Consider the following 27,363-nt stretch of genomic DNA (forward strand, 5'->3'; position numbering starts at 1 on the left):
GCTCCCCGAGCTTCCCGGCTTCCAGAGGCTCCTGCGCTGCAGTTGAGGGCAGAGCTGGGGCATGAGTCCCCAGGAGCCGCGGGGACAGCCGCCCTCCTGGCTGAGCACTCGTCTTTGCTCATACCGGCCCTCTGGTGCCAAAACCACAGGTGTCCCTGGAGAGCAGGTGGGGGGACAGCAGTGTCCCCAGAGTGCAGACATGGAGACCTGGGACACAGATGCGTGTGGGGACGGGAGTTGTCGTGGGTGCGCAGGCATGGGGACAGGTGGTCCCGCAGGTGCAGACAGCTCCACAGGGACCTGGGGGCTGCAACACTGCCCCATGGCCATGTTGACAGCAGCACCGGGACCAAAGGTCCCTTTTGTGTCACGGTTATGTCGCCACAGGCATCACGTGGCTGTTTGCTCTGCGGCTTTGAAGCTGGCCGTGCCCCCACCCAGCCCGAGGGGTTTTTACCCCCCCGGAGCTGCGGCACGTGTCAGACGTGGACTGCGTCCCGGGCAGCACGGACGGTGCCGGCACCAATCCCGGCCGCCCTCCGCTCCCTGCCCGGGACCGCGGGGGCAGCCGCGGAGCCGCACAGTGACCACGGCCGTGCAGGCGAGCCCGGCACCGGAGCCGCCACTGCCCCAGGGCGCAGCTCCCACCGCCCGTGCTGCCGCTCAGCCCGGCTCCGGCTCCGTGTCCCCAGGCTCTGGGGCACAAGACGAAGACGCCTCGCAAGCTCCCCCCTCCGCAGCTCCGCTGCCCCTGCCGTGTTGGCCGGCGCTCGGTGACCTTTGAGCGCCAGGGTCCGGCAGGCTGATAAAGGCCGGGAGGGCTGTGCCGAGCTGCCCACGCAGTTTATAAAAGCACCACGCAAGGCCCATCCCGCTGTCCATCTGTCCGGCCGGCCGTCCCTTCGTCCGTGCAGCGGCTGGTGCGAAGATGTTGCGCTTGGTCGGGCGTGCCGTGCGCTGCTGGGGGGCGAGGTGGGCACCGCCGGGGCCGGGGCGGGCACCCCGGGGCGCCCAGCATCCTGCACCTTGGCAGAGGGCATGGTGAGCATCCACACCGATCCGGGGGCTGGAGACATGACCAGGGTAGGGGTGGGGAGCTGGCTGAGATCGTAAACCATAGCGGGGAAGGAGAGCCTCTCCCTCCTCCCTGCAGCACTGCCAGGAGCTGGCAGGAATTTGGAGTGCTCCCAGCCTGGGCTACTCGCTGGTGGCATCTCCCCGGGGCCACCCACTGTCCCCTAGGCTGCGGTGGGATTGTTGCCACTCCCTCTGTCCCGCAGCCTCTCCAGTGCTGCTGGGACAGGTGCCTGGCCCAAGGACGTGGGCATCTTGGCCCTGGAGGTGTACTTCCCTGCCCAGTACGTGGATCAGGAGGAGCTGGAGCGGTTTGATGGCGTGGAGGCCGGCAAGTACACGCGGGGCCTGGGCCAGAAGCAGATGGGTTTCTGCGCCGCCCACGAGGACATCAACTCCCTGTGCCTGACCGTGGTGCAGCGCCTGGTGGAGCGCGGGCGCCTCTCCTGGGATGCCATCGGCCGCCTGGAGGTGGGCACCGAAACCGTCATCGACAAATCCAAGGCCGTCAAGACCGTCCTCATGCAACTTTTCCATGACTCTGGCAACACTGACGTGGAGGGCATCGACACCACCAACGCCTGCTACGGGGGCACGGCCTCGCTCTTCAACGCGGCCGCCTGGGTGGAGTCCAGTGCCTGGGATGGTGAGTGCAGGCAGGGACCAGGCTGTGGGGCTGGATGGGTGCCATGGGATAGGGGAAGGAGGCAGGAGGTGGCCTGAAACCCAAAGATGCTCCAACTGCGAAGGGAGGCACTGCACCTCCAGGCTCTTCATCACCCCTGTTTCTTGCCCATCTTGGTGTGACACCTGGCAGCGTGGAGATGGGAACACACAAGGACCATGGGATGGAGACTTCCAGCTGCTGGTGGCCCTGCCAGTCCCTCTGTCCTCCCTCAGGTCGCTACGCCGTGGTGGTGTGTGGGGACATCGCTGTCTACGCCACGGGGAACGCGCGGCCCACGGGAGGTGCCGGTGCCATCGCCATGCTGGTGGGACCCAACGCCCCGCTGGTGCTGGAGAGAGGTTGGTGCCATGAGACCCTGGGGGTGGCGAGCTGTCCCTGGGGGCCATGCACCTGTGTCCCAGCCCTGGGCAGAGCTGCTCAGCCGGACCCTGCTGGGCACTCCAGGATGCTGCCTAGCCACATGCTTGTAGGCACCATGGAGTGACTCAGGGAAGCTCCTGGATCCCAGGGGTGGCGTGGCAGGCAGCACCCCTGGGTGTTTGCCGCTGGGCTGGGGCCTCCTGGTACTCTCTGACAGCTGGCTCTCCCCGTGCCCCCAGGTCTGCGTGGAACCCACATGGAGCACGCCTACGACTTCTACAAGCCAAATCTGTCCTCTGAGTACCCAGTGGTGGACGGGCAGCTCTCCATCCAGTGCTACCTGCGGGCGCTGGACCGCTGCTATGCCGTGTACCGGCGGAAGGCGGAGGCCCAGTGGCAGCAGGGTGAGTGGCAGCACCCCTGAGGTGCCCACGGCAGCCCCCTGGATACTGATGGCCCCGTGTTGCCTCACAGCTGGCATCCAGAGGCCCTTCACCCTCGATGACTTCAAGTACATCATCTTCCACTCGCCCTTCTGCAAGCTGGTGCAGAAGTCGGTGGGGAGGCTGCTGCTGAACGACTTCTTGGCCTCCCCCAGCCCCGACACAGCCTCTGGCCTCTACAAGGGGCTGCAATCCTTCCGGTGGGTCTCCGTGCTGTGTCCCCCATCCCTCAGCCCTGCTAGAGATGTGCTGGTCTGGGGTTCCAGCTGGTCTCTCTCTGGGCAGCGGTGTGAAGCTGGAGGACACCTACACCAGCAAGGAGGTGGAGAAAGCATTCCAGGCAGCCAGCCAGGACATCTTCAACCAGAAGACCAAGCCCTCCCTGCTCCTCTCTTCCCGCAATGGCAACATGTACACACCATCCATGTATGGCTGCCTGGCCTCCCTCCTGTCCCAGTGAGTCCCCCAAAAATGCTGGCTTGGGAAGAGGGAGGAGTTCATTTTGGGGAGGGCACTCCCTGGCTGGATAGAGGAGTAGAACCCATCTTCCAGCCCTCATCTCCCCCTGCCTCAACAGGGAGACCTGATCCTATCATTGCACACAGTCCCCAGTGTGGATGCATCCTGCTCCAGGCCATCTCCCTGCCAGACTTTTTATCCCAGCTTGCTGGAGCTGGGCCAGTGCATAAAGCCCTTCTGTCATCACCAGGAGGATGAAAACCTCTGCTGTCATGCCCAATAGAATGAGTGACCCCATGGGAGAGGAGTCATGGGAACAGACAGGCTCTGAGGGGAACAAAAGCCTTGTCCTGGGGCTCCCTGGCACCACTGCACTCTAGGGCTACACTCCCTCAGGAATGTGGTCCTGAGGGTCTGCCTGCCTACAGAGGAGGCAGCCCCCTACGCTGCCCCCCCAGCCCGGTATCCCCAACGCCCGCTCAGCCCGAATGTCCTGTAACCCCCTCACGTCTCGCCTCAGGTGCTCAGCACGGGACCTGGCTGGCTCCCGGATCGGTGCTTTCTCCTATGGCTCGGGACTGGCCGCCAGCATGTTCTCCTTCCGTGTCTCACAGGATGCAGCCCCAGGTGAGCCCCAGGGGAGAGAGGGGCTGGGAAGGGTGGGCAGCGTGGGCCTGTCAGTGGTGCCATCTCACACGTGGGATGCCCGTTGCCAGGCTCACCCCTGGACAAGCTGGTCTCCAGCCTGGCTGACCTGCCCGCTCGCCTGGATGCCCGCAAGCGCGTGGCCCCAAAGGACTTCGCCGAGATCATGAAGCGACGGGAGGAAACCCATCACTTGGGTGAGTAGGGTTGGGGGGATGTGACCCTGCCCCGTTGGGACCCCACAACACCACTGAGCATCACTGCCCTCTCCCTGCAGCCGACCACGCTCCCCACGGCTCCCAGGCAGATCTCTTCCCCGGAACTTGGTACCTGACACGGGTGGATTCCAAGTACCGCCGTGAATACGCCAGGAAGCCCATCTAGAGTGGGATCACCAGAGTGCTGAGCCCTGGGGAGGGGGATGCTCTCTTTCCCACTGTCATCCCTGTTCATTCCTCACATCCGGGGCTGGCCTATGTGGGAAAGTTCACTTTGTATGGGTGGGGAATGGCCAGCAGCGACTCGGGCCCCAGAGCTGTTGGAGATGGCAGCATCTTCTGCAAACACCTAAACAGTGCAGGGGAATAAAGGTCTGGATGGGAGGGAGCAGCAGCCCGGCTCTGGCTCCTGGTCTTGAATGGCATCCTCCTGCCCCAGGTCCCTCCCAATTGACAACCACCAGTCTGGACCATGTTAGACATGGGAGTATGCCCTGACATTCTGGGGGAGTCAAGTAAGCCCCAGTCGCCAGTTTAGGGGGCCAAGATGACATTTTCCCCATGATGTCATTGAATTGAAACATCCTCATGGCAAAACCCATGGGCAGGAGGGCACAGGTGACACAGTGGCCCACGGGAGGGCTCATGCCCCTTGCAGTGCTGCTCTCTGGGCCATGTCCCAGCACGGGACTGGGGCCAGACAGGATCTCGGCAGCCACAGAGACCTTTGCACTCTTCAGCAAACAGCAGCAGGGCTGGGGAGCAGCAGAGGCAGGAGGGAGGGGGTTTAGGGTTGAGGACAAAGGACCACACAGACAAGGCACCACACGCTCTCTCCTTCTAGACCCTTTATTGAACGTGAGGCCACTCCAAACCCAGTGTGGGGGTCAGGGATGGCCACGTGCAATGCTTCCCCAGCTGGGGGAGGGTCCAGATGCTGCGGCCATGGGGAAAGTCCTTGTCAGCAGTCGGGGTCTACAGCAGGTGGAGCTGGAAGACTTCCGTGACACGTGGCTTTAGCTCACCAAGGTTGGACAGGGGGGCTGAGAGCCCCGCGACGCTCCACTGCTCCCCCGCCACCGTGCTGGAGCTGTGGTAGGACAGGAGCTGGCCCCCTGCCTTGCTCAGCAGCCCTGGAGAGGAGGACAGGAATTAGGGACCACAGGCTGCTCCACTGCCCCAGCACCCAGCAGGGAGCTGAGCCTCTGCTCACCCCAACACCCCGCTCAGAGGTCCATGATGCCATTTCTTCCTCCACCCCAAATCCTTTGCTCAGCATCACACAACCCCCTGCCCAAACTCCCCATCCATCCATCCATCCATCCATCCATCCATCCACCCATCCATCCACCCATCTCTCCAGTCAAATCCTGCTGCAGCTAGGGCTCAGCTCCAGGTCGGATGTGGGGGTTCCCCAGGCAGTCCCTGCAGCTCAGGGCTGACACAGGGACTCACCGGTCAGCGTGGCCAGAGCACTGGTATCGGAGGCTTTGGCTCTGTAGATGAGGACAGGCCCCGACAGTGGGGCTGGCTGCTTGAAGGTGGCCCCACTGATCTGCCGCAGGACCGGGGTGCTGCCCTGCACCGTCCCCGTCACCTGGTGTGGGGTGCCCTGCAGGGACACCTGCACCAGACCCGTGCTGCTGTCGGGCTCGGGGGCCACATCACTGTGGGTGGTTGTCACCTGCCAGAAAGACATGGCCACTCAGTGCCCAGGTCCTGTGTGTGGCTGGGGCGGGGAAGGGTTGTCCTCAGAAGCAACTCAGGGAACACCCAGCCTCAGTGCTGCATTAGCAGCCCGGAAAGGGTGTCCCTCATGCTGCTTGGTGGGGAAGGCACACCAGGCTGGGGTGCAGAACCCGGGTATCCACACACCTTCAGCCCAGCCTCCTGGGCCAGCAGCGTGGCATTCACCAGGGTCACTTCCTTCTGTGTCCCTCCAGCCAGCATGCCCATGGCCACAGCAGGTGTCAGGTAGCTCCCAGCCTCCTTCAGGGCTGTCCCTGGGGTGCAGGGAGGAGGTGTGCATGAGCCAGCAGCAGAGAGGTCAGGCCCAGAGTGGAGTGGCCAGCCTGGGGCTGGTCCTTCCACCCACCCGATCCATCCACCCATCCATCCCTGCACACTCTAGGGCTCCAATCTCACTGTGAACCAGGTTCCTGTCTATCTGTTCTCCTGTCTGCCCATTGGGGTCCCCACACCCAGGCTCACCTAGGGTGCAGACCTGCACACTGCCCTGCACTTGCTTGCCTGCCGTGCACAGCACTGTGCCCAGGGCCCTGGCCAGGGTGATCCAGGGCTTGGTCTGGGGTGCAAAAGCCTTGCTCAGAGCCTGCCCATTAACCTGCAGGAGAGAGTGGGTGATGAGAGCCAGCCAGGGATCCCACATGGAGCATTGCTCCCAATGCACCCATGGGTTACAGCCGGGGTAACTGAGGCACGGAGGTCAGGTGCTGCAGCAGGACTCACTACGCCGGTCAGCCCCTTCCCCGTGGCCATGTCCACGATCTGCATGGCGATTTCCTTGCCACAGCGGCTCTGTGCCTCCCGTGTGCTGGCGCCCAGATGTGGGCAGGAGATGACATTGGGGTGGTTCACCAGGTCACGGTCCTTTGGAGGCTCCTGCAGACAGAGTTCCATCCTGCCATCAGCTCCCAGCATCTGCCTGGGAGCTCGGAGTAAGGGAAACTCCGAGCTTTACCAGGAGTGAAGCTGAGCAGGGTTGTTCCTGGTCCCAGCCCCACAGGGTTTACTAGGCTGCCCTGCCTCGGTTTGGGCAAAATTAAGGTGGTGCTGAGTCAAAGCCAAGCTCGGGGGGTCCCCACAGCTCCACTCACCTGTGTGAAGACATCGAGGGCGGCCCCCCCACACTGCCCCGACTGCAGCGCCCGCAGCAGCGCGCCCTCATCCACAATCCCACCACGGGCACAATTCACCACCTGCACGCCACGGCGGCACTTGGCAAAGGTGCTGTCATTCAGGAGCCCTGCGGAAGGAGGGCTGTGAGCAGAAGGGGGCTGCCCCAGCTCACCCCAAACCTCCCTGTGACTGTGCCCACTCCGTACCCGTGGTGGATGGCAGCAGCGGCGTGTGCACCGTGATGAAGTCGCAGCGGGGCCAGATCTGCTCCAGCGGCAGCTGCTCCACACCAAAGGTGGCTGAGACGTCGGGGGTGATGATGGGATCGTAGCCTATGGTCTGAGGTAGAGCGGGCGCTCACTCTTACAGCCTGGCACAGTGGCTCTGGCCAGGTCAGGAAGGTCTATGCTCCCCATCATTCCTCCCTGCCCTATCTCCTCACCTTCATGCCGAAAGCCTGCATGCGAGTGGCCACCTCCCTGCCGATGCGTCCCAGCCCCAGCACGGCCAGCGTCTTCCCGTTCAGCTCCATACCCATGTACTGGGGAGTACAGGGAGAGTGAGCACACCCCACATGGACGCCCCCCACCCAGGGGTGCTTCACCTGCCTCCTACCTTCTTACGGTCCCACTTGCCCTCCTTCATGGAGGCAGCTGCCTGCGGGATCTGCCTAAAAAGGAGGCTGTGGTCAGTGCGGGGTGGGGGGGCTGTAGGACACACCTCTGTCCGCATCCTGCCTTGTGCTCACCTGGCCAGACACAGGATCATCCCACAGGTGAGCTCGGCGGCGCTGAGGCTGTTCCCAGTGGGTGTGCTGGGGATGGAGAGTGGTGTCACCGGTGTGGGCTGACAGGGGTCAGTGGTGGTGTCAACCCCTGGGCTGACAGGGGTCTGTGCCCCGTGAGGATGGAGGCACACGGGGTGGTGCCAGGGGTGCCATGGGTGGGGAGGGCACCCTATTGAAGTCTCCCCGGCCTTCCCAGGATCACAGGCACGGATGTCCCCGCACTACTGCTCTTACTTCATGACCAGGACCCCTTTCCTGGTGGCTGCCTCCACGTCCACATTGTCCACGCCGGTGCCAGCTCTGCCCACCACCTGCAGCCTCTCTGCCGCCTCCAGCACCTCGGCCGTGACTTTGGTGGCCGAGCGGACGATGAGCCCGTCGCAGTCCTAAGGGGTGACAGACACGGCGAATGGGACCAGGGCCGGGGCCGGTGGCCGCGGGTGGGTCACGGGATGGGGACAGCCGCTGCTGGGGTCCGGGATCTGCCGTGCGAAACCGGCCGGGCTCTTGCATCAGACGAGAGGCGGGGACCGGTCGAAGGGGTCCGCGGGCACCGGGGACCTCTGGCCTGCAGCTGTGCCCACCCACCCACGCACTCACCCACCCACCCACCCACCCACGCGTGGGTGCAGCCCTGCCTCACCCGGATCTCCCGCAGCAGCTCCTCCTTGCTCAGCCCGGGCTTCTCCTGCACCCGGAGCCCGCCGGCCTGCAGGATCTCCCGGCAGCAGGGGTCCAGGCTTTCGCTGATCAGCACTTTCTGCAGCTTGCCCAGTGCCATGGCGGGAGCGGGACCGACGGGACAGGGATGGACTGGACGGGACGGGGCTGCCGGCTCCGTCCGCACGCCGCCGAGAGGCTGCTGCTGCCCCTCCGCCGCGCTAAAAGAGCTGCGAGCGGTGCACGTTTTTCGGGCTCATTGGGTCCCGTCTCCATAATCCCACCTCCTTCCCTTCCCCTCCCCGCCCCAGCCCGCCCGGTTCCCCCCTCATCCCCCCCGCCCCCGGGGGGAGGGAGGAGGCGGAGGGTGCGGGGCCAGGGCTGGGCCGGGCCCCCCAGCAGCCCCAGAGAAAAGGAAAGGGGTGTCCTGCCAGGACCCCGTGGGTCGGGGAGCCACGAAAACCGGGGGCAGCGTGTCCCGACCCTGCGCACCGCCTCCGTGCCGCGTATCACAGCTCAGGAAGGCAGGACGGGGACGGCAGTGGCAGCCACCATGCTGCGGGGGGCTCCCCACAAAGCTGGGGGTGCGGCTGGCAGGGAGCAGCCCAGCCCATGGCGACCCCAGACACGTCCTCCCCAGCTCGCCCAGGAATGGGGGTTCCCCAGACCCCACAGCTCAGAAGTGAGGCAGTGCCCTGGGCCCTGCCCGCCCCCAATTTCGTGCCTGCTGTTGAGCAATGCCCTTGATAAGGCGCCGGGGACACGGGGCCAGCCCTGGCCACTGGCTCCCAATGACGTGGGGTGCACGGGAGCCACCCAGCAAACGCCCTCCTTGGGGCAGGAGCCAGGTGGCCGCGTCCAGTGACCTCGCGGTGGGAAGCGCTGGCCCTGAGACACGATGGAGAGGGGTCCGTGAGACCCGGCATGTGGACGGCAAGGGATGCGGCCAGACCTTCACAGGGCACCTGGACTAGACACCCCAGATCCTGCCCATGGCGAGCAGGGGCTGGCCCTTCCTTCCCCCACTTGCCACGCATGGGGCGTGGGCAGAACCTCCCCAGTGCTGCCAAGCCAGGTCCTAATGGGATTGGGCACTTGCCCAGGGTCTGCGCGCCCCAGGCAGCAGGTCTGGACCGAACTGCCCCGTGTGAGACCTGGGTGGCCCTGGAGGCTGCTAAACCAAGCAGAGCCCGAGTGATTGACCCGTCCTAGCAGACAGGAGGTGGCCAGAATAGGATGGCTGTCCTCGCCACAGGCAGCGCCGCCGAGGTGGGAGAGCCCAGCACTCTGTACAGCCCGGAGCTATGGACAGCCTGGCACCGCCTGCAGTCGGTGCTATCCTGCAGCCACAGCCAGGGAACAACCGTGACGCCAGAGCGGGGAAAGTCCAGGGCGGCCGGCACGGGGGGAGAGATGCGGTCAAGGGCAGCGGCTGGTGAAATCTGCAGCGGTCTCGAAAAGGCCCCTCGGCAGGGAACTGTGACCCGGGGACCGCGACAGGGCTCCCTCGCCACGGGCTCCCGCCTGGCGTGGGCTGGGGACACCCGCACTGCGGGACCTGCCGTGGCTGGGACACGGCCCGCGGCCCCGCAGCCCTTGGCACAGCCGGGCGCCGGCTCCGGCCTCTGTTTAGCCATTAAGGACCTAACTCCAGGTGCCCGGAGGACACATCAGGACCTGCCATCCCGGCGCCCTGCTCCCCATGCCGGCACCGCCCGGGCTTGCCCTTTGCGGTGGCTCCTCTCCCACGCCTGTGGCACGTTTGTGCGGAGGACACGCGTGGCCAAGCCATCGCTGCCTGTGGCAGCGCATTTGCCGGCTTTTCCCGGCCAGCTGGTGCCCTCTCCTGGGGACTGTGGCCAGAGGCACAGCCGCACGGCACCCGGCCTCGCCGCGGGCCCTCCGGGACACTGGGAGTGCCGGCGGGGTGGCTGTGCCAGCAGGCGTGTCCCCCATTCCTGGGCCCCCAAGGGAACCGGATGGAGGGGACCCAAAGGCTGGAGGGGACCCAAAGCTGGCAGGGGGAGCGGGATGAGTGCCGGGAGACTGGGGCTGTGGTGGCTGATGAGTCTCAACAGGGATGAAGTGGGCGGGGGGAAGATATGGGGAGTATGGGGGCAGAGCACTGCTGACCCCATTTGTACCAGGTGTTGCATTTAGAGTAAGAAATTTGGCAGAAAATAAACGCACCTGTGTTCCAGCTGCTCTTCACAGATCAGAGGGCTGGGGACAGCTGAGCTGAATTTCTGAGTATAACCAATTTGGCGCTATAGGTGATTGCGTTCAGTAGGAAATTCCATGAATGCAGCTCCACAAATAGTGCAGGTTATTAATTCAAAGCCATAAGTTTTTTCACATTTCATAAAAACCTTCATAATCACAGATTCGTGGATCGTGCAGTATATGGAAGAGCAGAAATACAGATACAGAATTGATGCTGATAAATGCACCAGTTGCAACAGAGCTCTAACCAGAGTAACAATAATGTTGTGTGATAATAATAGCAATTGTATGCAGAAACTGACCACGAAGGTGTCCCCACTTGGGAAGAGGGGGAGGAGAATAGCCCATTCTGTCTTCAAGGTATTTTGGGGTCTTCCTCCTAACCAGGTAAAATTCCTACCGTCCTTATTTTCAGCCCAAACTTCTCCTCCTACTCCTGCGTTACGTAGAGCACAACCTAAGTGGAGAGTATGGAGCTGTAGACATGGTAACATGTACCATTAAGCTTATTAGCACATGCAGGGGGTGTGTGTTAGCATTTAAATGGCCCTTAATCAGACAAAAGTTACTGGGTTTGGCCACTGTGTCCTCCAAATTTCTGGTCAGATGACTTTGTTCCATTTGTCAGAACCAAAGCAGAATCACCCCATCACCACAGGACCTCCTCCTTCTTTCTTGCCACCAGCTCTGCTGTGCTCCATCCACACAGGTAACACAGAGGGTGCGGATAGCTACCCTTAGCCCTCACCTGGCTCCTTGGTCATCATTCCAAACAAGGGTCCTGGACAGACTCTGCTTGGTGGCAGGTGGGTGGCCATGGGGGACAGCTGGTTGAAGGACTGTAGGACAGAGCAGAATGGGGCCAAGCAATAGGGAATTAGGGTGAGGGTCCCTGCAGAGAGAATGGGGCTGGGGGAGGAGTCAGGGGCAGCACTGGTTTTTGGGTGTCAAGCAGGTAAAGGAGTTAAGGGTGTCAAAGGAGTCTTGGGGCTATGGGAGCTCGCATGGGGAGTGCCAAAGAGAAGGAAAGGGGTGGGGGAGATTGGGGGTGTTTCGTTGGGATGGTGGGTGTTCAAGGGGGTTTATGGGGATCAAGGGTGACAGAAATGTCGCAGTAGGGGACTGGGAAGTCATGGGCAGTTAGAAAGCAAGTGAGGGTGTTGAGGGACTGGAACAGTACCCAGGGAGTCATGGGGTTCTGGGGTGGCAAAGGGGATTGGGGGTGTCACGTTGGGATGGAGGCATCCAAGGACAACTGAGCAGATAATAGAGGTGTCAGGATGGATGTTTGAGGCTGCCATGGGAGATCCTGTCTAACTGGGTATCTTTTGGGGAGAAGTTGGAAGAAAGATTGAGAGGGGAGAGGAAGGGATCATGGATTGTTTCTGGGGCACTGAAGTGTGGGGAAGGGTTGGGGCTCAGTCCAGAGGGACTGGGTGGAGTGGAGAATTGGAGCGAGGGGTGACTGTGTCAGCCGGGACGGGATGATGGCTGGGTGGGGGGCAGCTGGAGAGATTCAGGGTGGATGGACAGAGGGATCAGGGAGAGGACAGAGGGAGCAAGGAAGAAAAGATACGGGGTCAGAGGGAGAGAGGGAGGGAGGGAAGGAAGGATGCGGGGTCAGAAGGAGGGAGGCAGGGAAAGATGAAGGATGGAGGCAGGGAAAAGGAGGAGGAGAAGCAGAAGCGGGCGGAGCCGGCCGGTGCCGCAGAGCCTCCTCCCCGGCGCACGCCGAGCCGGCTCGGCAGCGCCTGCGGGGACACGGCGGCCCGGCCCGGCGCCCCCGGTGGCCGGCCCGGTGCTGGCCGGCCCGGTGCCGCCGGTGCGTGGCCCGGTGCCACCCGGCCCGGTGCGGCGGAGCCCGGCGGGGCAGGATGCGAGCCCCGAGGCGGCGGTGAGGAGCGTGTCCGTGCGCGCGTGTGACATCCGCGGGTGCGCGTGTCCGGGGTGATGCGGGTCGGGATGTCCGTGTGTCCCGGGCACGCGGGGGGCTGCGTGTGCCCACGCTGGGTTGTGGTGATCCCGCGCCAGGTTGAGGCCCAGGTACCCCCGGCATCGGTGCCGCCGGGATGCGGCTGGGATGCGGGCGGGATCAGAGCGTGCTCCCTCGGGGCTGTGCAGCGCCGGACGGCCCCTGTCCCAAGCCCCATTCCCTTGGGCCGTGAGTGTCCCTTCCTGCTGCTGGGGTCCCGCGTGTTGGGGCTGGTGGCGGGGCTTTGGGACCCCGGGTTGGTGGCTCTCCGGGCCCTGCAGCAGGCAAGCCCAAGAGAACTTGGGAGCCACTGGTGTGCATGAAAGGGACCAGGAATCCCTTGTCCAGCACCTGGGGCGCACTGGTGTTCGCTGCCCTGTGCCGTGGAGACCTGAAGGTGTCAGGGCAATGTGTGCGTGCCGGAGAGGGGAGGAGCTGTAGGGTGCTGTAGGACGCTGGGCTGGTGTGCCGGCACCGTCGCTAAGCTCTCCTCGGTGCGCTGGGCATGTGAGGTTTGCTGGGAGGTGCTGGGCCCTGAAGGAAAGGCTTCAGGGCGCTGGTGTTGGTGCAGGAAGCTTGGCTTGCCCCATCTCCCCAGCCCCGTTTTTATCGTCCCTGCTCTTCCCCTGGCTGTGCCCATCCCCGATTCCACGCTGAGCGGCTGGCCTGACCGCTTGTCCCGGCCCCTCTGCAGGCTGCGGGGCCTCGGGAGCTGTGCCGGCTGCCACGCCTGCGGTGCCGCCCGGCCGGGAGCGTGGGCAGCGCCGGCCCCCAGCTCCCCCCGGCCTGCCGTGCTCAATGAAGACCTTGTTGCCGTGCCCCGTGTGCAGGTCGGTGGGTGGCCGGGCCGTGCGCCCGTGCTCTGCTCGCACACTCAGGCGGCCACCGTGTTTGGGGACGGCTGTCCCCGCTCCACCTCCTCGGCGGTGGCACTCCGCCCCTGCTGAGACATTTGTGCCGACGAGTCAGCGGGGAGCTGGGATGTGCCACGCTCGGCATCTGAGCTGCCACGCTCTCCCTGGCCTTGCCTGGCCCTTGCCACAACCCCTCTGCCAGCCTGCAGCCGCTGGCACACAGTGGCTGCTGCTGAGCACAGGGCGGGGGCCTGCCGTCCATCCCTCCATCCATCCCTCTGTCCATCTGTCTCCCCGCAGGAGGTGATCCAGCAGCAGAAGGAGGTGAGTTGCTGTTGCTGGGTTCTAGTGCCCAGTGTTTTGGGGATGCTTTACCCCGGGATGCTTTCCCCATGGGCAGCAGCCACTCTCACACGGCCCGTGTGCCCTGGCCCTGCCCGCCCGCCCTTCACTGTCCCCTCTCCCTGATGGCACCCTGGGGTGCAAGTGGCCGCAGTGGCCCTGGTGTGACGCCGTGGAGATGCTGTGAGTCAGTGCTCTGAGTCAGGGCCGCGTGGTGCCCCTCGTGCCAGGGCTTGGAGCCACATGGGGGTGGGTGGGCAGTGCTGCCCAGTGAGTGGGGGACCCCGGGGCTGAGCCCCCCTCGTTCTGTGCCGTGCCAGCAGCTCTGCCCCGTGCTCCAGGCTGGCATGAAAGGGCTCTTGTCCTCCTGCAGCCCCAGCAGCGCTGCAGTGGCCTCCCCTTCACAGCAAACAAATTCCCAGTGTTGGGCACAGGGGTAGGGAGGGGGGAGCCCCCACTCAGCCCAACCAGCCATGGCCGTGGCAGAGCCCTGGGCTCCTGCTGGCCCAGCATTCCCATGGCCAGGCGTGGAGCTGCCACTCTGACTGTGTGGGGGTGCTGGCTGGGCAGCTGGATTTTGGGAAAGTGGGTGCTTGGCTCATTCACCCCAGAGCCCGCAGGCAGTCACTGCCCTGGCCCAGCCCCACCTCAGGGTGGCCTTGAGCAGTAATATTTTGTTTCCCAGGCATAAGGTTATTTTTGGGTTGTTAATACCATTGCCACTGTCCCAGTCTGAAGCTTTGTAACCGGCACAGGATGGCCTGGTATCAGTCAGTTGGGTATTCCCCCGAATATTCTCACTCTGTCCTTTCCTTTGTTCTTTCCTCATCTCTTCCGCTTGTGTCACCGCCCCACCAGGGACAGCAAGTCCTTCTCTAGATAGGAATATCTTGTTCCAGTGTCACTGGAAGAGTGGCAGCAGATGTCTAGTGCTCTCTCTGGCTCTTCCAGCCCCTTTTGACACAGATTAAAATGGGAACCGTGTTCACTGAACCCCCATTTCCCATAAATAGATATAGTATATATTTATGGTATATGGTACCATAGGTATATGGGATCAAGCTGATGGAACAACCTCAGTTCTCTTAATAGTAATTCTAAAGTTCCCAGAACTTGCTGTCACTCCTTTGTTAGGTAGATTCTGTCCATGTTCTGTTTTTTCTGGGGTTTGCAGGAGAACAGAAGTGGTTTCTTTAATGCAAGAGATTCACAGGAACTTAATCTCCTGCCTGGGTCCCTGATGCTGGGATGTCGGACTGCTCAAGGCTCACATTTTTCCTCGTGGGCAAACCCACCATAGGGTATTCTCCAGCCAAATTGATTAGAGGGATGGAGCACCTCTGTGAGGGAATTTGAGAGCATTCTCTCTGTGAGACAATTTGGCTTGTTCAGCCTGGAAAAGAGAAGGCTTCGGGGGCAATTACTACAATTTCTAATTGTAGTAATTCCAGCACCTGAAGGGAGCCCACAAGAAAGATGGAGGGAGACTTTTTACAAGGGCTTGTAGTGACAGGACGAGAGGGAATGGCTTCAAACTGACAGGGGTAGGTTTGGATTGGATAGTAGGAAAAATTTCTTCACTGTGAGGGTGATGAGACCTGGTCCAGGTTGTCCAGAGAAGCTGTGGATGTCCCATTGCCAGAAGTGTTCAAGGTCAGGCTTGATGGGGCGCTGAGCAACCTTGGCTAGTGGAAGGTGTCCCTGCCGATGGCAGGGCGGTGGGAACGAGATTGATGTTTAAGATTCTGTCCAAACCAGGCCACTTTGGGATGATTTGATGATCATGATGATATCATTGATCGACTGATATATTGTAACCTTTGGTGGGGCATGGTTGTGACTAAGACTTTGCTAAGCCTTTATGAGAAAAAGTGAGAGAATGTTTATATCCCTGGAGCAGCCTATTAAAAATATGCGGCACTCCCTTCCAGGTGAAGGTGAATCAAGCCTTGTTGTGTCCCTGGAGTGGGATCACAAAAAACATATATTTTACATCCAGGGTTGCCATCCATGAGTGGGGCATTCCCTGAAGTTGAGTTACCAGTTCTTTGATATTTGGCACAGCAGTGATTAAAGTGTCGGTATTGGCATCTCTCTTTTCTCCAAATCTGGTCCCACCCTGTCTATGTGCCAGTAATCAACAGTTATTTGCCATCTCCGTTCCATTTTTTAGCCAAATTGGTGAATTACGTGGGGTGAAAGTTTGGCGAATTATCAGTCAGTGAATCTGGAGGTGATTTGTCCTTTTTCCAAATCAGCTGTAACTTCAGGATCTCCATTTCATGCTGCAGCAGAGAATTGTATTGTGGTAAATCCGCAGTTTTTGAATGAGGGAGGGCAAGCACCGTGTGCGGTGAGTGCGCTGTGGTATCTGGATTTCTTTTAGGGTCAGGGTTGAACGGGAGGACCCAACGTTGCTCTGCATCAGCTGCCAGGTTTGGCTGCTCAGAACGTTGAAACCCAAAATGTTTTCATTGTGATCTTTTGCTGCAAAGTGAGGGGAGGACTTGTGCTTATCGCCTGGGAGCCATAAATTAGCCTTAGTGGTTTGGCATGTAGCACTTGCTCTGTTCACTCCAGTGAATTCAACTCTGTCCAGTTCTTCAGCGTCCTGCTGTGTTAGTACCGGAATTTGTGTTCCCTTACCTGTTAGAAATGTCATCAATAGTTGAGGAGGCCCACTCGGGATCAGAATGTATGGGCTGTAATTATGTATGCACTGATAGGATTCCACCTGCTGAATTTCAGACCACCCTGTCTTATGGCCACAGCACTTTTCAAAGTGAATTAGATTGAATGGGATTGTTTTTCAGCTATGATTTCCCACTCTTCACCAAGGTTCAGTTTTCCCTTCTGTTTCCATAATGCATCTGGCTTCATACTCAGGGGGATTTGAAAGAGACAAAGAATCATCTTCCCCCAGTTTTCTGTCATTTGGGTCACCCCTTATGTCTCCATCCTGTTCCTCAGGGAATATGATTAGTTTTCTAATCTGTATGATGTCAGGGGGATCAGGAGCTCACATAAGCATCACCTCTACCTATTCTTCCATTTTTTTTTTCTCCTGCTCTTCCTCTAAATGTTTCTGCAGTTGCTTTTCCCTGTTTTCAGCTGTGGCCAAATACATTTTATGTTGCTCCTTTTCTGATTTCAAAGCAGTATATTCTACATCTGACATTTTTTAGGAGAGAGGGTGCTCTGATTTCCTTTTGCACACAAGATCAGCAAGCCCTCAATACTGCACCAGAACTGCTTTATTGTTGTTTTGCCAACATTTTTGGGCCCATTCTATTCCCTCTCAGGATGGTGCACGCTTGTGTTAACCCAAGCAATAATAACGATAATTAATATGCAGAAACTTAGCAAGGTGTCCCTGGCTTGGGACAAGGGAGATAAGAGTAGCCCATTGACACTCTCCAAGGTATTCTTGGGTCTTCCTCCGAACCAGGTGAAATTATTATCCTCCTGATGTATAGCCCAAACTTATCCCCCTCCTCCTATGTTACATGTGGCATGATCTAGAAGCAGAGTTGAGTAACAGAGCCATATATGTGGCAGCATGTATTTCATTAAGGTTATTTGCCTGTGCAGTGGCTCGTGTTTCGTTATTTGAAAAATCCTTAATCAGGAAAAAGTTACTTTTTTGGCCATGGTGTCCTTCAAAGTTCCAGTCACAGGACTTTGTTCCACTCCATGCAGTTTTTCAGAGCCAAAACAGGACGACCCTATCTCACAAGACCTCCTCCTTTGCCCAGCTCATCCTTTCTTTCTGTCAGCTGTGTACACCTCCATCTGCAAAGTTAACATGGAGGATACACACTGTAGGCTGTAGATGGTAAGCCTTAGCCCTTGCCTGCCTCCTTGGTCATCACCCTGCAGCATCCTCAGGATCTGAGCTATTGTACTGTCTCTATGGGTATTCTGCCTCTGGGCATTGTGTCTTCTTGAGCATCAAGTGTTTGGCTGTGATCCCTCCTTGCTTGTTGTGTCTCTGGGTATTACCCTTCTGGGTGTCAAGCCTTGCATATTATGTCACTGGTGAATGTGCCTCTTTGGGTATTTTGCCTCCAGAGATATCATGCCTTAGGATATCATGCCCCTGGGTACTGTGCTTCCTTAAGTGTTGTGCATCCTTGTGCATCTCGAGTCTTGGATGTTTTGCCTCTGGGTGTCACACCCTGGGTACTGGTCCTCCTGGGGTGTCATGCCTCCAGAGTCACACCTCCCTGGATATTGTGCCTCTTGATCTCCTCAGGCTTCACTCTTCTGGTTATTGAAACTTGGGTGCCACTGGGTAAGATGCCCCTGGGCTCTGCACCTCTGGGTGCTGTGCCTGCAGGTACAACACCTCTGGACGCTTTGTCTCCGGGTATCACACTGGTTATGCTGTCTGGCAGGGCACACAGCGATGCCTGACCAGTGCTGGTGTGTTTAAAGTCATCGTGCCTCAGTTTCCCTCCGTGAAGGGTTGTTGCTGCAGGGTCTGTGGCACCCTGTGTGTGCCACGCCTGCTCCCTGCCAGGCTGGCAGTGCTGTGCCCTGCTGCAAGGCGCTGGTGTGGTGTGCAAGGCTCTGCAGACATGGTCCTGGGGGCCCTACCATGGCTTGTGCCACGGGAACATGCTGGGGCTCAGCCTCGTGCACGTGGGCAGGGCACTGTGCCCACACTAATGCTGGGGCAAGTGCCCACCTCCCTGCTCATGGGACCCCACCAAAACCTGTCAGGCTGAGAACAGAAAAGAAACATTCTGATTCCTTTAAAAGGAAAAAAAATCCCCAACAATCCGTGGTTTTGTTTTTTGGTTTTTTTTTGGTTTTTTTTTTTTTTTTAATTTGTTGGGGTTTCTCTTTTTCTTTTAAGTCATGAAATGACTCACGCTTCTGCGCTGAAAATAAACGCGATTATGAGCTAGTGAGCCATGACAGCATGGAGGCACAGGGTCCCTCGGAGAGCAGCCAGGGCTTCATGCCCCCAGATCCTCCCCCGGGGACTGTGGGGGTCTGCTGCGGGGGCTCAGGTGGCCCTGACAGGGCTGCTAATGGAGCTAAAGTGCTGCTGTGGGGACACTGCCATCTGCACAGCCCCCAGGGCCTCCTGTCTTTGCACTCAGAGCCGCTGCCCAGCGGCCGTGGGGACACACACGTGTGTCCCCACGTGTGCGCAGACAGCAGTGGCAGCCCCCGTCACCCTCCCCGGTGCCTCCAGCACAGCGCGGCGTGGCACAGGGGGGCTCCGCCTGTGCCCCGATGCTGTGCATGACCCGGCCGTGTGCTGCTCTCCGCAGGGACCCCTGCAGCAGTGACACCGTGCCAGCCGTGGTCCCCGGCGCCAGACACATGGCGGGTAAGGCACCCCGAGAGCCCCCGGTGCCCTGCACGCCCTGTCCCCGTGCTCCCATCGCCTCAGGGACGGCCAGCGGCTTTCTGGGCGCCGAGGCATCCCCTTGGCTCTCCTCGGAGGCACACGAGGTGTGGAGCAGCCACTTTACCTGGCTGACTGCTGCTCGCCCTCGCTCCCTGCCAGCTTCCCAGGAAGGGCTGTGGAGCGAAGGTGACGAGGAGCCTGTGCCAGCCGAGCCGAGGGCATCCGGCGGCCCCCCGGGTGCCCAGCCCCAGCCTGGCCCCTTGGTGCAGACGTGTCTCCTCCGGGACCTGGAGATGGGTCCCCTGGCCCAGACACAGACGCTGCGGGACTTCGAGCAGGTGAGACGGCGGACCCCGCACGGCACGGCCAGGGCCCTGCTGGCACTGCCGGCTGCCTGCAGGATTCGTGCCGGGTCCCCTGGGCACGGCAGCGGGGTGTGGAGCGCAGGAGGGGTGGCGGAGGGAGAGGGGCCGAGCCCGGCCGGGCGCCACGCTCCCCTCACCGCCCTCATGGCTGCGGCGCGTGGGGCCTCCGGGGCTCGGGTTTCACCAACCCGCTGTCCCCGCTCCAGCGATTCCTCAAATAGCTCTGGGAGGCGGAAAAAAAAAAAGAGGAAAGGGAGAGCAGCGGGGCCAGCGACGGGAGCTGCGGGCGGGCAGGGAGCCTAAGGCTGTGTTCCCGGCGGCGCCATGTGAGGGGTGCCGGGATGCCCGCCCCATGGAGCACCGGCCATGGCTAACGGGTACCGCACGCTGTCCCAGCACCTCAATGACCTCAAAAAGGAGAATTTCAGCCTCAAGCTCCGCATCTACTTTCTGGAGGAGCGCGTCCAGCAGAAGGGCGAGGACAGCCGGGACGATGTCTATCGGCGGGTGAGTGCCTGTAGGGATCGGGGTGAGAGGGGTTCCTCTCTTTTCTGGAGGGAAATGGGGTGAGGGGAGTGTAGCCAGGGGGGATGCCAGGGAGAGCTTCGGGCACTGGGCCGGGAGAGCTGCTCTATGGGAGTTTGCCCCCCGTTTCCTTTGACAGGAGCGGGGAGAGGGCTGGGGAGAGCATCCCCAGCCCGGTAGGGTGCCCGGGGTGGGTGACAGTGCAAGTTTTGAATGCAGATAAATGGAGTGGGTACACCCCATCCCGGCGCCGATAGGCTAAAATACCACCTGTGCCACTCACCCAAAGCCCTGCCATGGCGTGGGGGTCCCCCGTGCCACTTCTGCTTCATTCCCTTGGGCAGTGGGGCTGGGATGTCCAGACAAGCGTGAGAGCATCCTACCCACCTCCTTCCTGCTCCGCAGAACATTGAGCTGAAGGTGGAGGTGGAGAGCCTGAAGCGGGAGCTGCAGGAGAAGCAACAAGCCCTGGACAACACATGGTGAGTGAGGCTGGCCAAGCCCTCACCCCGGGGCAGACATAGTGCTCATGCTCTGCCTGTGTGGTGGCTTTGAGGGCACAGGGGCAGGGGGGTGTCTGCCTGCACGCTGCCCACAGCAGGCAGCAGACAGGCCTGCAGTGGGGCTAGAGGGAGTTGCAATGGGGCTGGGCACCCACAGGGCTCCTCTTACAGCCCTGGCGCCAGCCAAAAATAAAGGACAGCACCTGTTTGGTGGGGGAGGGCAGCGCCGTGCCCAGGGGCCATGGCATGGGTGTCTCACCGTGGGGCACTGATGGCGGCAGTGGGGCCAGTGGCACAGCAGCTGGTGAGCCCCTGGTTGTAAGAGTGTGTGGGTAGTGCTCTGGTGAGTCAGAGCCTAAACATGGCCTGCTGCTGCCAGAGGAGTCGTGTCCTCAGGGCAGGACATGGTGGGAGCCAGGCTGAGGGCACCTGGAGTGGTACAGGTCACCCAACCCAGCTGGTTTGCAGTGGAGGCTGTCACAAAGGTTGTGCTATGCCATGCTGTGCCATGCTGCACACTGCCGAGCCGTGCTGTGCCAGGCCAGGCCATGGGAGATGCCACGCCGTAGCAGGCTGTGGCACACCGTGCTGTGCCTGGCAGGGTGGCTGCAGAGAACCAGACAAGCCGCAGCCAGGCCGCACTCCGGCAGCAGTATGAGGAGCGGCAGCGGGAGTCAGAGCACGTCTACGAGCTCCTGGAGAACAAGATCCAGCTCCTGCAGGAGGTGAGTCAAGGGATGGTTGGGGCCAGGGAGGAGCCAGGAGCTGCGGCCTGGGGTCTCACCCTGCTGCCATGCAGGAGGCCAGGCTGGCACGGAGTGAGGCCGAGCAGGCCACGGCACTGGCCAGAGCTGAGGCGGAGAGATGCCGGGAGCTGACAGGGAAGCTGAAGGAAGCGGCGAGGACAAAGCAGGAGGACAGGAGCAACAATGGCTGTGGCTCTATGGCTCAGAGGTAGGTGTCTAGGACATGTGTCTTCTATGCTGCCAGCCTGTGTACTGTGCCAGTTCTTGAGGTCAACCAAGGGCCTCCTTGTGATGTGCATGACTGAGGGGCTGTGCACATCTGGTGAGGTGCAGGGGTCACCCCAATGTGGGAGAGCTGGGCTGTCAGGAAGGGAGCAGTCCTGAGGCTGCTCTGCTTTGTCCCAGAGACTGACCTCTGTCAGGTGTCCTCAGTGTCATCCCAGGGCCAGCCTAGTTCCTGAGCATCCCACGCCCTTTTGTCACTTTCAGGAGGATTGACGAGCTGACCCAAGAGCTGGCTTCCAGCAACCAGCTCGTGGAAATGCTGTCAGCAGAGAAGCGTGACCTGCAGCAATGCCTGGAGGGGTCTCTGGTCATGGAGGGGCAGGTAAGTGGGCAAGGGTGGGGAAACCCCAGGGAGGAGGACATCCACTCAGGGCTTGGCTGGTTGTTGTCATCCTTGTTTCTTTCTGGGAGTGTGGCCAGGGCTGTGCCATGTTCAGCCTGGCAGGGTCGGGTGATTGCCAGGAGCTGGGAGGAGCAGGGGGGCTCAGAGGACATGATATGAGTGGTCAGGGGACAGGCCACCAACCTGTGCAGTCCTTCTGTGGGTGTTGGTGCCACTTGCTCCCGTCTGCCATTTAAATCCCAAGTCTTAAAATACTCCCGGCAGCCTGGCATGGTGCCAGGCAGGATTTTGGGGCCGTGAGAGATCTGAGCGGCATGTTCCTGGCAGCTGCACGGCTCTGACTATGCTGCATGTTGGTGGCACGGCGCTGTCCCCAGCAGCCATGGGTCATCAGTGCATGAGCTGCCTGTGTGGTGGTCCTGCAGGGACCCTGCTGTTTGCCCACCGGGTGGCATGGGCTGCTGTGTAGGTGCTGGTGACACTGTGCTGTGGAGACGTGCCCACCCACACCGCCTGCTGGGGCTGGGCACTGGGACATGGCACTGGCACTGGGGTTGAGGGCCCAGCACTGGGACAGGCACTGGCATTGGCATGGGGATATGGCACTGGGGTGAGGATCTGGCACTGGTACAAGCATCCAGCACTGAGACAGGTGCTGGCATTGGGACAGGACGTAGCACGTGCATTTGGGGTGGGGACCTGGCACCGGGACAGCCACTGGCATTGGGCCGGGACGTGGCACTGGGACAGGCACTGGCATTAGAGCCAAGCACTAGTGTGTGTGTGTGTGTGTATGTGGCTCTGGCACTGAGACTGGACCCCTGCGCTGTCACGTCGCGATCGATCGCTGTCGTTGTCTCTGTCGTGACCCCCAGCGCCGCCCCTGTGCCCAGGCGTGGCGCGTGCCGCCACTGCGCATGCGAACGCGGGCGTGGCAACTACATCTCCCGGTAGGCGTTGCGGGCACTGCGCGTGCGCTGGAGGCTGGGCTCTGCCGCCATCTTGAAATCTGAGCCAGAAGCCGGGCGCTGCCGTGGCAGGAGCATCATCGGCTCGGGGCGGTGGGGCCGGGGCGGGACGGGACGGGCGGGAGCAGCCCGCGGTGAGGGGCAGCTCCGGGGACGGGGGCTGTGAGGAGAGACGGGGCAGCATCGGGGGGTCGAGCTGTGAGGTGAGGGATCGCCACCAGAGGGGCGGGGGGGCCAGCCTGGACAAGGGGGCAAGGCAGCCCAGGTGTGGCTGTGAAGATGTGAAGGAGGTGGTGTAGGGTGGGATGTTTTCGTTGAATCAAGGGTCTCGGCGCGTCACCAACCTTAAAAGAGGAGATTGGTGCGGTAAGGCGTGCTGGCGGGGTCAGGGATCGAGGGAGATGTGCTGACCTCGGGAAAGTCTCCTGAGGGCCGGCAGGAGTAGGTTTGGGTGCCGGGAGGGAGGGAGGATGAAGGAAAACTGCCGGATTTGCGGCCGGGAGCTGTGCGGCAACCAGCGGCGATGGATCTTTCACACGGCAGCCAAGCTGAATCTCCAGGTGCTGCTCTCCCACGTCCTGGGCAGGGAGCTGTGCCGGGACGGCAGGTCCGAGTTCGCTTGCAGCAAGTGTGCTTTCATGCTGGACCGCATCTACAAGTTCGACACCGTCATCGCCCGCATCGAAGCCCTCTCCATCGAGCGCCTGCAGAAGCTGCTGCTGGAGAAGGACCGTCTCAAGTTCTGCATCGCAAGCATGTACCGCAGGAACAACGACGACTCCAGCACAGAGGACAGGGCTGGGGAGGGGACTGTGGACCTTTCCAACCTGCCTGATGCACGATACGCTGCCCTCCTCCAGGAGGACTTCACTTACTCTGGGTTTGAATATTGGATGGATCAGGAAGAGCATGGCCTGGAGCCGCACAGCTGCCACGGCTCCGAGGGAGCAGGGGGCCGCCCGCGGCGCTGTCGGGGCTGTGCTGCTCTGCGTGTGGCTGACGCCGACTATGAAGCCATCTGCAAAGTGCCCCGAAAGGTGGCCAGGAGCATCTCCTGCGGGCTGTCCAGCCGCTGGTCAGCCAGCATGGGCAATGAGGAGTCATCTGTGTGTGATGTGGCCGAGTCCACCAGCTCCAGGGTGGCTGTGGATGGGGATAGCATGGAGGAAGGCACGCCTGCGTCCTCTGTTGAGTCTCTGGACACCACCGTGGAGGCCAGCCCTCCACAGCAGAAGGATGAAGATACAGATAAGGGGGTGAAAGGGAACGGGAAATGTGACGATTTCTTGGATGATCGCATGACCCCAAGCTCTTCACTGAGCGGGAACAGGCTGGAGCTGGCCCTCAGTTTGATCAAGACTCTGGACTACAAACCACTTCAGAGCCCCCGAGGCAGCCGACTACCTATTCCTGTGAAGTCCAGCTTGCCCTCTCTCAAGCTCAGCCGTGACCTGGCAGATGGCAGTGCTTCTGCTGGCTTAGCATGTGCTAGTTCTGCCTTCCTGAACGCAGACAGAAAATCGTTTTCCAGACCTCCTTTGGGCCCTCCCCTGGAAATTTCTGAACTTCAGGAGCTGTGGGATGACCTCTATGAGGATTATATGCCGCTGAGGGTACAGGTAGAGGTCACAGTGCTGCCCTTCCATTGAGCATTGTCCTCATGGCCCAGTGCTGAGCCCACTGGGGATTCTTCTGTGCTGAGATAATGCAGACAGCCACGTGTGGCTGAATGGGGGCTAAGAATAGGCGGCTCGGTCCTTTTTAGGTGTGCTGCCTCTCTCCTCAGTCATTCTCTTGTCTCCTGTTTCTGGGAAATGAACCTTCCCTCCCTCCATCAGCCCTCCCTGACAATGCAGGCTGCTAGGTGGGTCTAAGCTCTTTGTCATTTCCCTGCTGAGAAAACACCAGTTTCACTTCATCTTTAAGCTTAAAGTCGGTGTGGCTCTTATCCACAACGAGAGGGAGTATTTTAAGCTTCTGGGCATGTGTTTTCCAGCAGATGTGTTTTCTTTGTGCCTGAGTAATGGTTAGAGTGTGAGGAACACCTGCCTCCAGCCCTGCCTCCAGCCCTGCCTCTGCAGGTCAGGCCTCCAACCTGCCGAACATGCAGAGCCGCCCAGGCATCTGTGGCGTGTGCCCTGAGGAAAAGGTGTTTTCCTTGCAGGTGGATTTGTGCCAGAGGATGACTTTAGGGTTGGTATTCAAGATAATTGGTTTATTTTCTGATCCTTTGTAGAGATCTATCAATTAGTGGCAGGTGTTGCTGAGAAGGGATGAAAGCTCCTGCTTTCAGGATGCTGTTATCTATCTTGATAGCAGTCCTAGCTCCAGGTTGCCTGTTTCGCTGGCTTTAATGAAATGTTCTTTAGCGTGCAGTCAAAAAGCTGAACTTGTAACTTCTTTACCACTTCCCATAATGAATAGAAGGCCTCAGTCAGCTTTAATTCAAGAATATCCATGTCAGCCTAATTGCATTCCCATTAGCAGCCTTAGTGTTGCCTAATGCTGTAGGTAGCCTGGGGGATTAGGAAAATGCTCGTTTATTACTATGGCAACTGTGGCACTGCTGAATTACTCTTCCTCCTTAGCCGGCTGCTTGCTGCCCCACCTGCTCGGGCGTTTCCCGGAGCTGTGTGCTTTTTTCCATAAAAGACTGCTCGAGAAGTGATGCTGGGAAGGAACGTAGGAAAATTAGTTTCCATCTGTAACACAAAGGCATCGCGCTGGCAGCCGGCAGCCGAGGATGTGAACCAGGGCATCGTGTCATTTGCCGATGATTTTCACTGCTAGGCGTGTGTTTGCAGGATAAAAATGGTCTTTCTCTGAGCAGCGTGGCGTGTTTACAGGTTGGCTTTGTGTCACACATGGCCATCCTTATCTAGGAGCTGTGTTTTGAGGGGTTTCTCCAGCCTCTGCCATCCGACCGGCCCTGCCAGGAATTTATCCTGCGGGATTTTCTTACTGCTGGTTCCTTGCCGTGACAGCAGCAGCTCTTCTGCACAGGGTCTGGCTGAAGGGGGAAGGGCTTAATCCTGCGGATGGCTTTAAGAGCAAAAATGGGAAGGCAGATGCGGCTAGTAGGCTGAATAGTTCTTGCACAAATCATTTTTCTTTCAGTTTGTGAAAGCAGTGCCCTTCCTGTGAGTGAGGTGCTGCTGCTGTCCAGCGATTCGTGTGCATAAATGTGAAAGGAATATCTGGCATATATGGGACCACAGTTCTCTTACTGCTTTTGCAGTTCTTTAAATTTATTCTGGTGTCAGGGCATATGACCTTGTAGGTACCATCTTCCCGGGTGTTTTCTTGAACCAACAATTCCTCCCCTTCCCCAGCACGGCTCCAAGGAAGTGGCACTAAACAGAACCTTTGTGAGAGGCTCCCTCGGCTGCCTGTGGTGCCCTCCAGACAGCCAGGCTCTTCCCCACTGTGCTGGGCAATCTGAGCTTGGCAGGCTCAGAGAGTGCCGTGATGATTATTTTTTAAAGAAGTGTTCTGTTTGGGTCAGCGTGTGCTGACACTGCTGGGGCTGTGCTGAGGAGAGATTGGCAGTAAAATGCTGATGTAGGAGAAGTCGCCATGGCTGCAGGGAGGCACGAGGGAGGCAGCTTGGGCTTTGGAACTTTGCACTCTCAAGATTGCTCTGCCTTTCTCTTCCCTGCTCTTAGTTATTTCCGTGTTTTCTGCCTTTTTTCTTCTTTTTTTAATGTGAAAATTGAGGAAATGTGTTTTCCTTTTTTTCCCCCTCTGTTTTAATCAACTTCATTTCAAAATAGCTGCTGTGACAGATTCCAGCAGCTCTCCCTATCTAATCCAAAGCCTTCTGGCAGAGAAAATTTGTAATCACCATGAATGGAAGTTTTCACTGAAATTGTAACAAAACATCAGGGTAAAGGGAAGTGTTACTTCTGTCTGTGAGAGGCAGTGCACAGATCTGAGGGAGCTCCAGTGTGCCGCATGGCTTCCCCACAGACAGCGTTTCTGTGGCACCTGAGGATGAGGATTCAGCCTGACTGGGCTAATTGGAACTGACTGTTCTGGCTGTGCTGCACTGCCTGGAGCTGGTGCTTGTCTGTGTGCTCCAAAAAGCCCTGCCACATTTCCATGGCCTCTGTGCTGCAGCCCTGCAGCCCTTTCTAGGGCTTCCACCTAGAGTAGGCACCAGTGCAGTCAATCTTGTCACTGATAGTATTCAGGAATACTGAAGGAGCCCTGTGAGGGCTAAAGAAGGTGGCTGGGATGGAGTGCTGCCCTAAGGAGTTAACTCACTGGGTGGGAGACAGCAAAATTGTAAGGAGGGATGACAAGGGATTAGTGTTGTGCTCAGCCAGCCGGCTCTGGCAGGCCACGTGTCACAAAGTAGGCTGTTTACGTTCCAAATAAATGGGGATGTGTCATGAAAAAAAAATCTCAGCTGTGGTGCTGAATTTGCTCCTGTTTGAGGAGCTGCAAGGAATTGTACACGGTGTGGGTGCTGGAGCACGGGAAGTCATGAAGAAGAGCCCAGAAAATCACAAGTGGAGGGGTTCAGAGCAGGGGGTGACTGCTACGTTATGGCAGGAGGGGAGCTGTTGGGAAGGATTGAAGGTTGCAGGCTTGATAAAGACACAGAAGCTCAGCAGAACATGGGAACCATTTCAGTGTGGGTTTTGAAGTTTTTTTAAAATGCCTGCAGGGCACAT

The 27,363-nt window shown here is 59.6% G+C and overlaps 3 protein-coding genes across 7 annotated transcripts in view; 2 read left to right on the forward strand and 1 right to left on the reverse strand.

The window, feature by feature from the left end:
• The first annotated feature begins 837 nt into the window (after positions 1 to 837).
• HMGCS2 (3-hydroxy-3-methylglutaryl-CoA synthase 2) lies at positions 838 to 4,281 on the forward strand. The gene is made up of 9 exons (XM_066192022.1): positions 838 to 1,041; positions 1,281 to 1,720; positions 1,975 to 2,100; positions 2,362 to 2,526; positions 2,597 to 2,765; positions 2,851 to 3,021; positions 3,545 to 3,651; positions 3,741 to 3,866; positions 3,947 to 4,281. Exons 1-9 carry the CDS (start codon positions 929 to 931, stop codon positions 4,051 to 4,053), a joined length of 1,524 nt encoding a protein of 507 aa, XP_066048119.1. The 5' UTR covers positions 838 to 928; the 3' UTR covers positions 4,054 to 4,281.
• A 442-nt stretch (positions 4,282 to 4,723) lies between these two features.
• PHGDH (phosphoglycerate dehydrogenase) lies at positions 4,724 to 8,471 on the reverse strand. Its single transcript, XM_066192024.1, has 12 exons — positions 8,177 to 8,471; positions 7,768 to 7,919; positions 7,495 to 7,560; positions 7,362 to 7,416; positions 7,189 to 7,287; positions 6,953 to 7,085; positions 6,725 to 6,873; positions 6,357 to 6,509; positions 6,099 to 6,231; positions 5,763 to 5,890; positions 5,343 to 5,571; positions 4,724 to 5,020 (listed from the first exon to the last, which is right to left on the reverse strand). Exons 1-12 carry the CDS (start codon positions 8,312 to 8,314, stop codon positions 4,863 to 4,865), a joined length of 1,593 nt encoding a protein of 530 aa, XP_066048121.1. The 5' UTR covers positions 8,315 to 8,471; the 3' UTR covers positions 4,724 to 4,862.
• A 3,774-nt stretch (positions 8,472 to 12,245) lies between these two features.
• PDE4DIP (phosphodiesterase 4D interacting protein) overlaps positions 12,246 to 27,363 on the forward strand; it is a 35,876-nt gene continuing 20,758 nt past the window's right edge. For 3 of the 5 annotated variants that reach the window (XM_066192025.1, XM_066192027.1, XM_066192028.1), the window contains exon 1: positions 22,853 to 24,303. In XM_066192025.1, the coding sequence (XP_066048122.1) occupies positions 23,155 to 24,303 (1,149 nt within the window). In that variant the 5' untranslated portion in view covers positions 22,853 to 23,154. Of the gene's footprint in view, positions 12,311 to 18,869; positions 18,929 to 19,108; positions 19,288 to 19,710; positions 19,822 to 20,244; positions 20,322 to 20,943; positions 21,068 to 21,141; positions 21,297 to 21,577; positions 21,696 to 22,852; positions 24,304 to 27,363 lie in introns of those variants that run through there. The other 2 variants (XM_066192029.1, XM_066192026.1) reach the window with 2 other exon arrangements.

The sequence above is a fragment of the Chamaea fasciata genome, unplaced genomic scaffold (genome assembly GCF_029207755.1).
Source record: "Chamaea fasciata isolate MVZ Bird 193981 ecotype frontalis unplaced genomic scaffold, bChaFas1.0.hap1 SCAF_10, whole genome shotgun sequence".
NCBI classification, from domain to species: domain Eukaryota; kingdom Metazoa; phylum Chordata; class Aves; order Passeriformes; family Sylviidae; genus Chamaea; species Chamaea fasciata.

Coding starts and splice junctions, on each gene's coding strand:
- HMGCS2 (XM_066192022.1), top strand. CDS start 929: ATGTTGCGCTTGGTCGGGCGTGCCGTGCGCTGCTGGGGGGCGAGGTGG. Junction 1,721..1,974: donor GGAGTCCAGTGCCTGGGATG/GTGAGTGCAGGC, acceptor GTCCTCCCTCAG/GTCGCTACGCCGTGGTGGTG. Junction 2,101..2,361: donor CCCGCTGGTGCTGGAGAGAG/GTTGGTGCCATG, acceptor CCGTGCCCCCAG/GTCTGCGTGGAACCCACATG.
- PHGDH (XM_066192024.1), bottom strand. CDS start 8,314: ATGGCACTGGGCAAGCTGCAGAAAGTGCTGATCAGCGAAAGCCTGGAC. Junction 7,561..7,767: donor AAAGGGGTCCTGGTCATGAA/GTAAGAGCAGTA, acceptor CTCCATCCCCAG/CACACCCACTGGGAACAGCC. Junction 5,572..5,762: donor CCCAGGAGGCTGGGCTGAAG/GTGTGTGGATAC, acceptor TCTTTCTGGCAG/GTGACAACCACCCACAGTGA.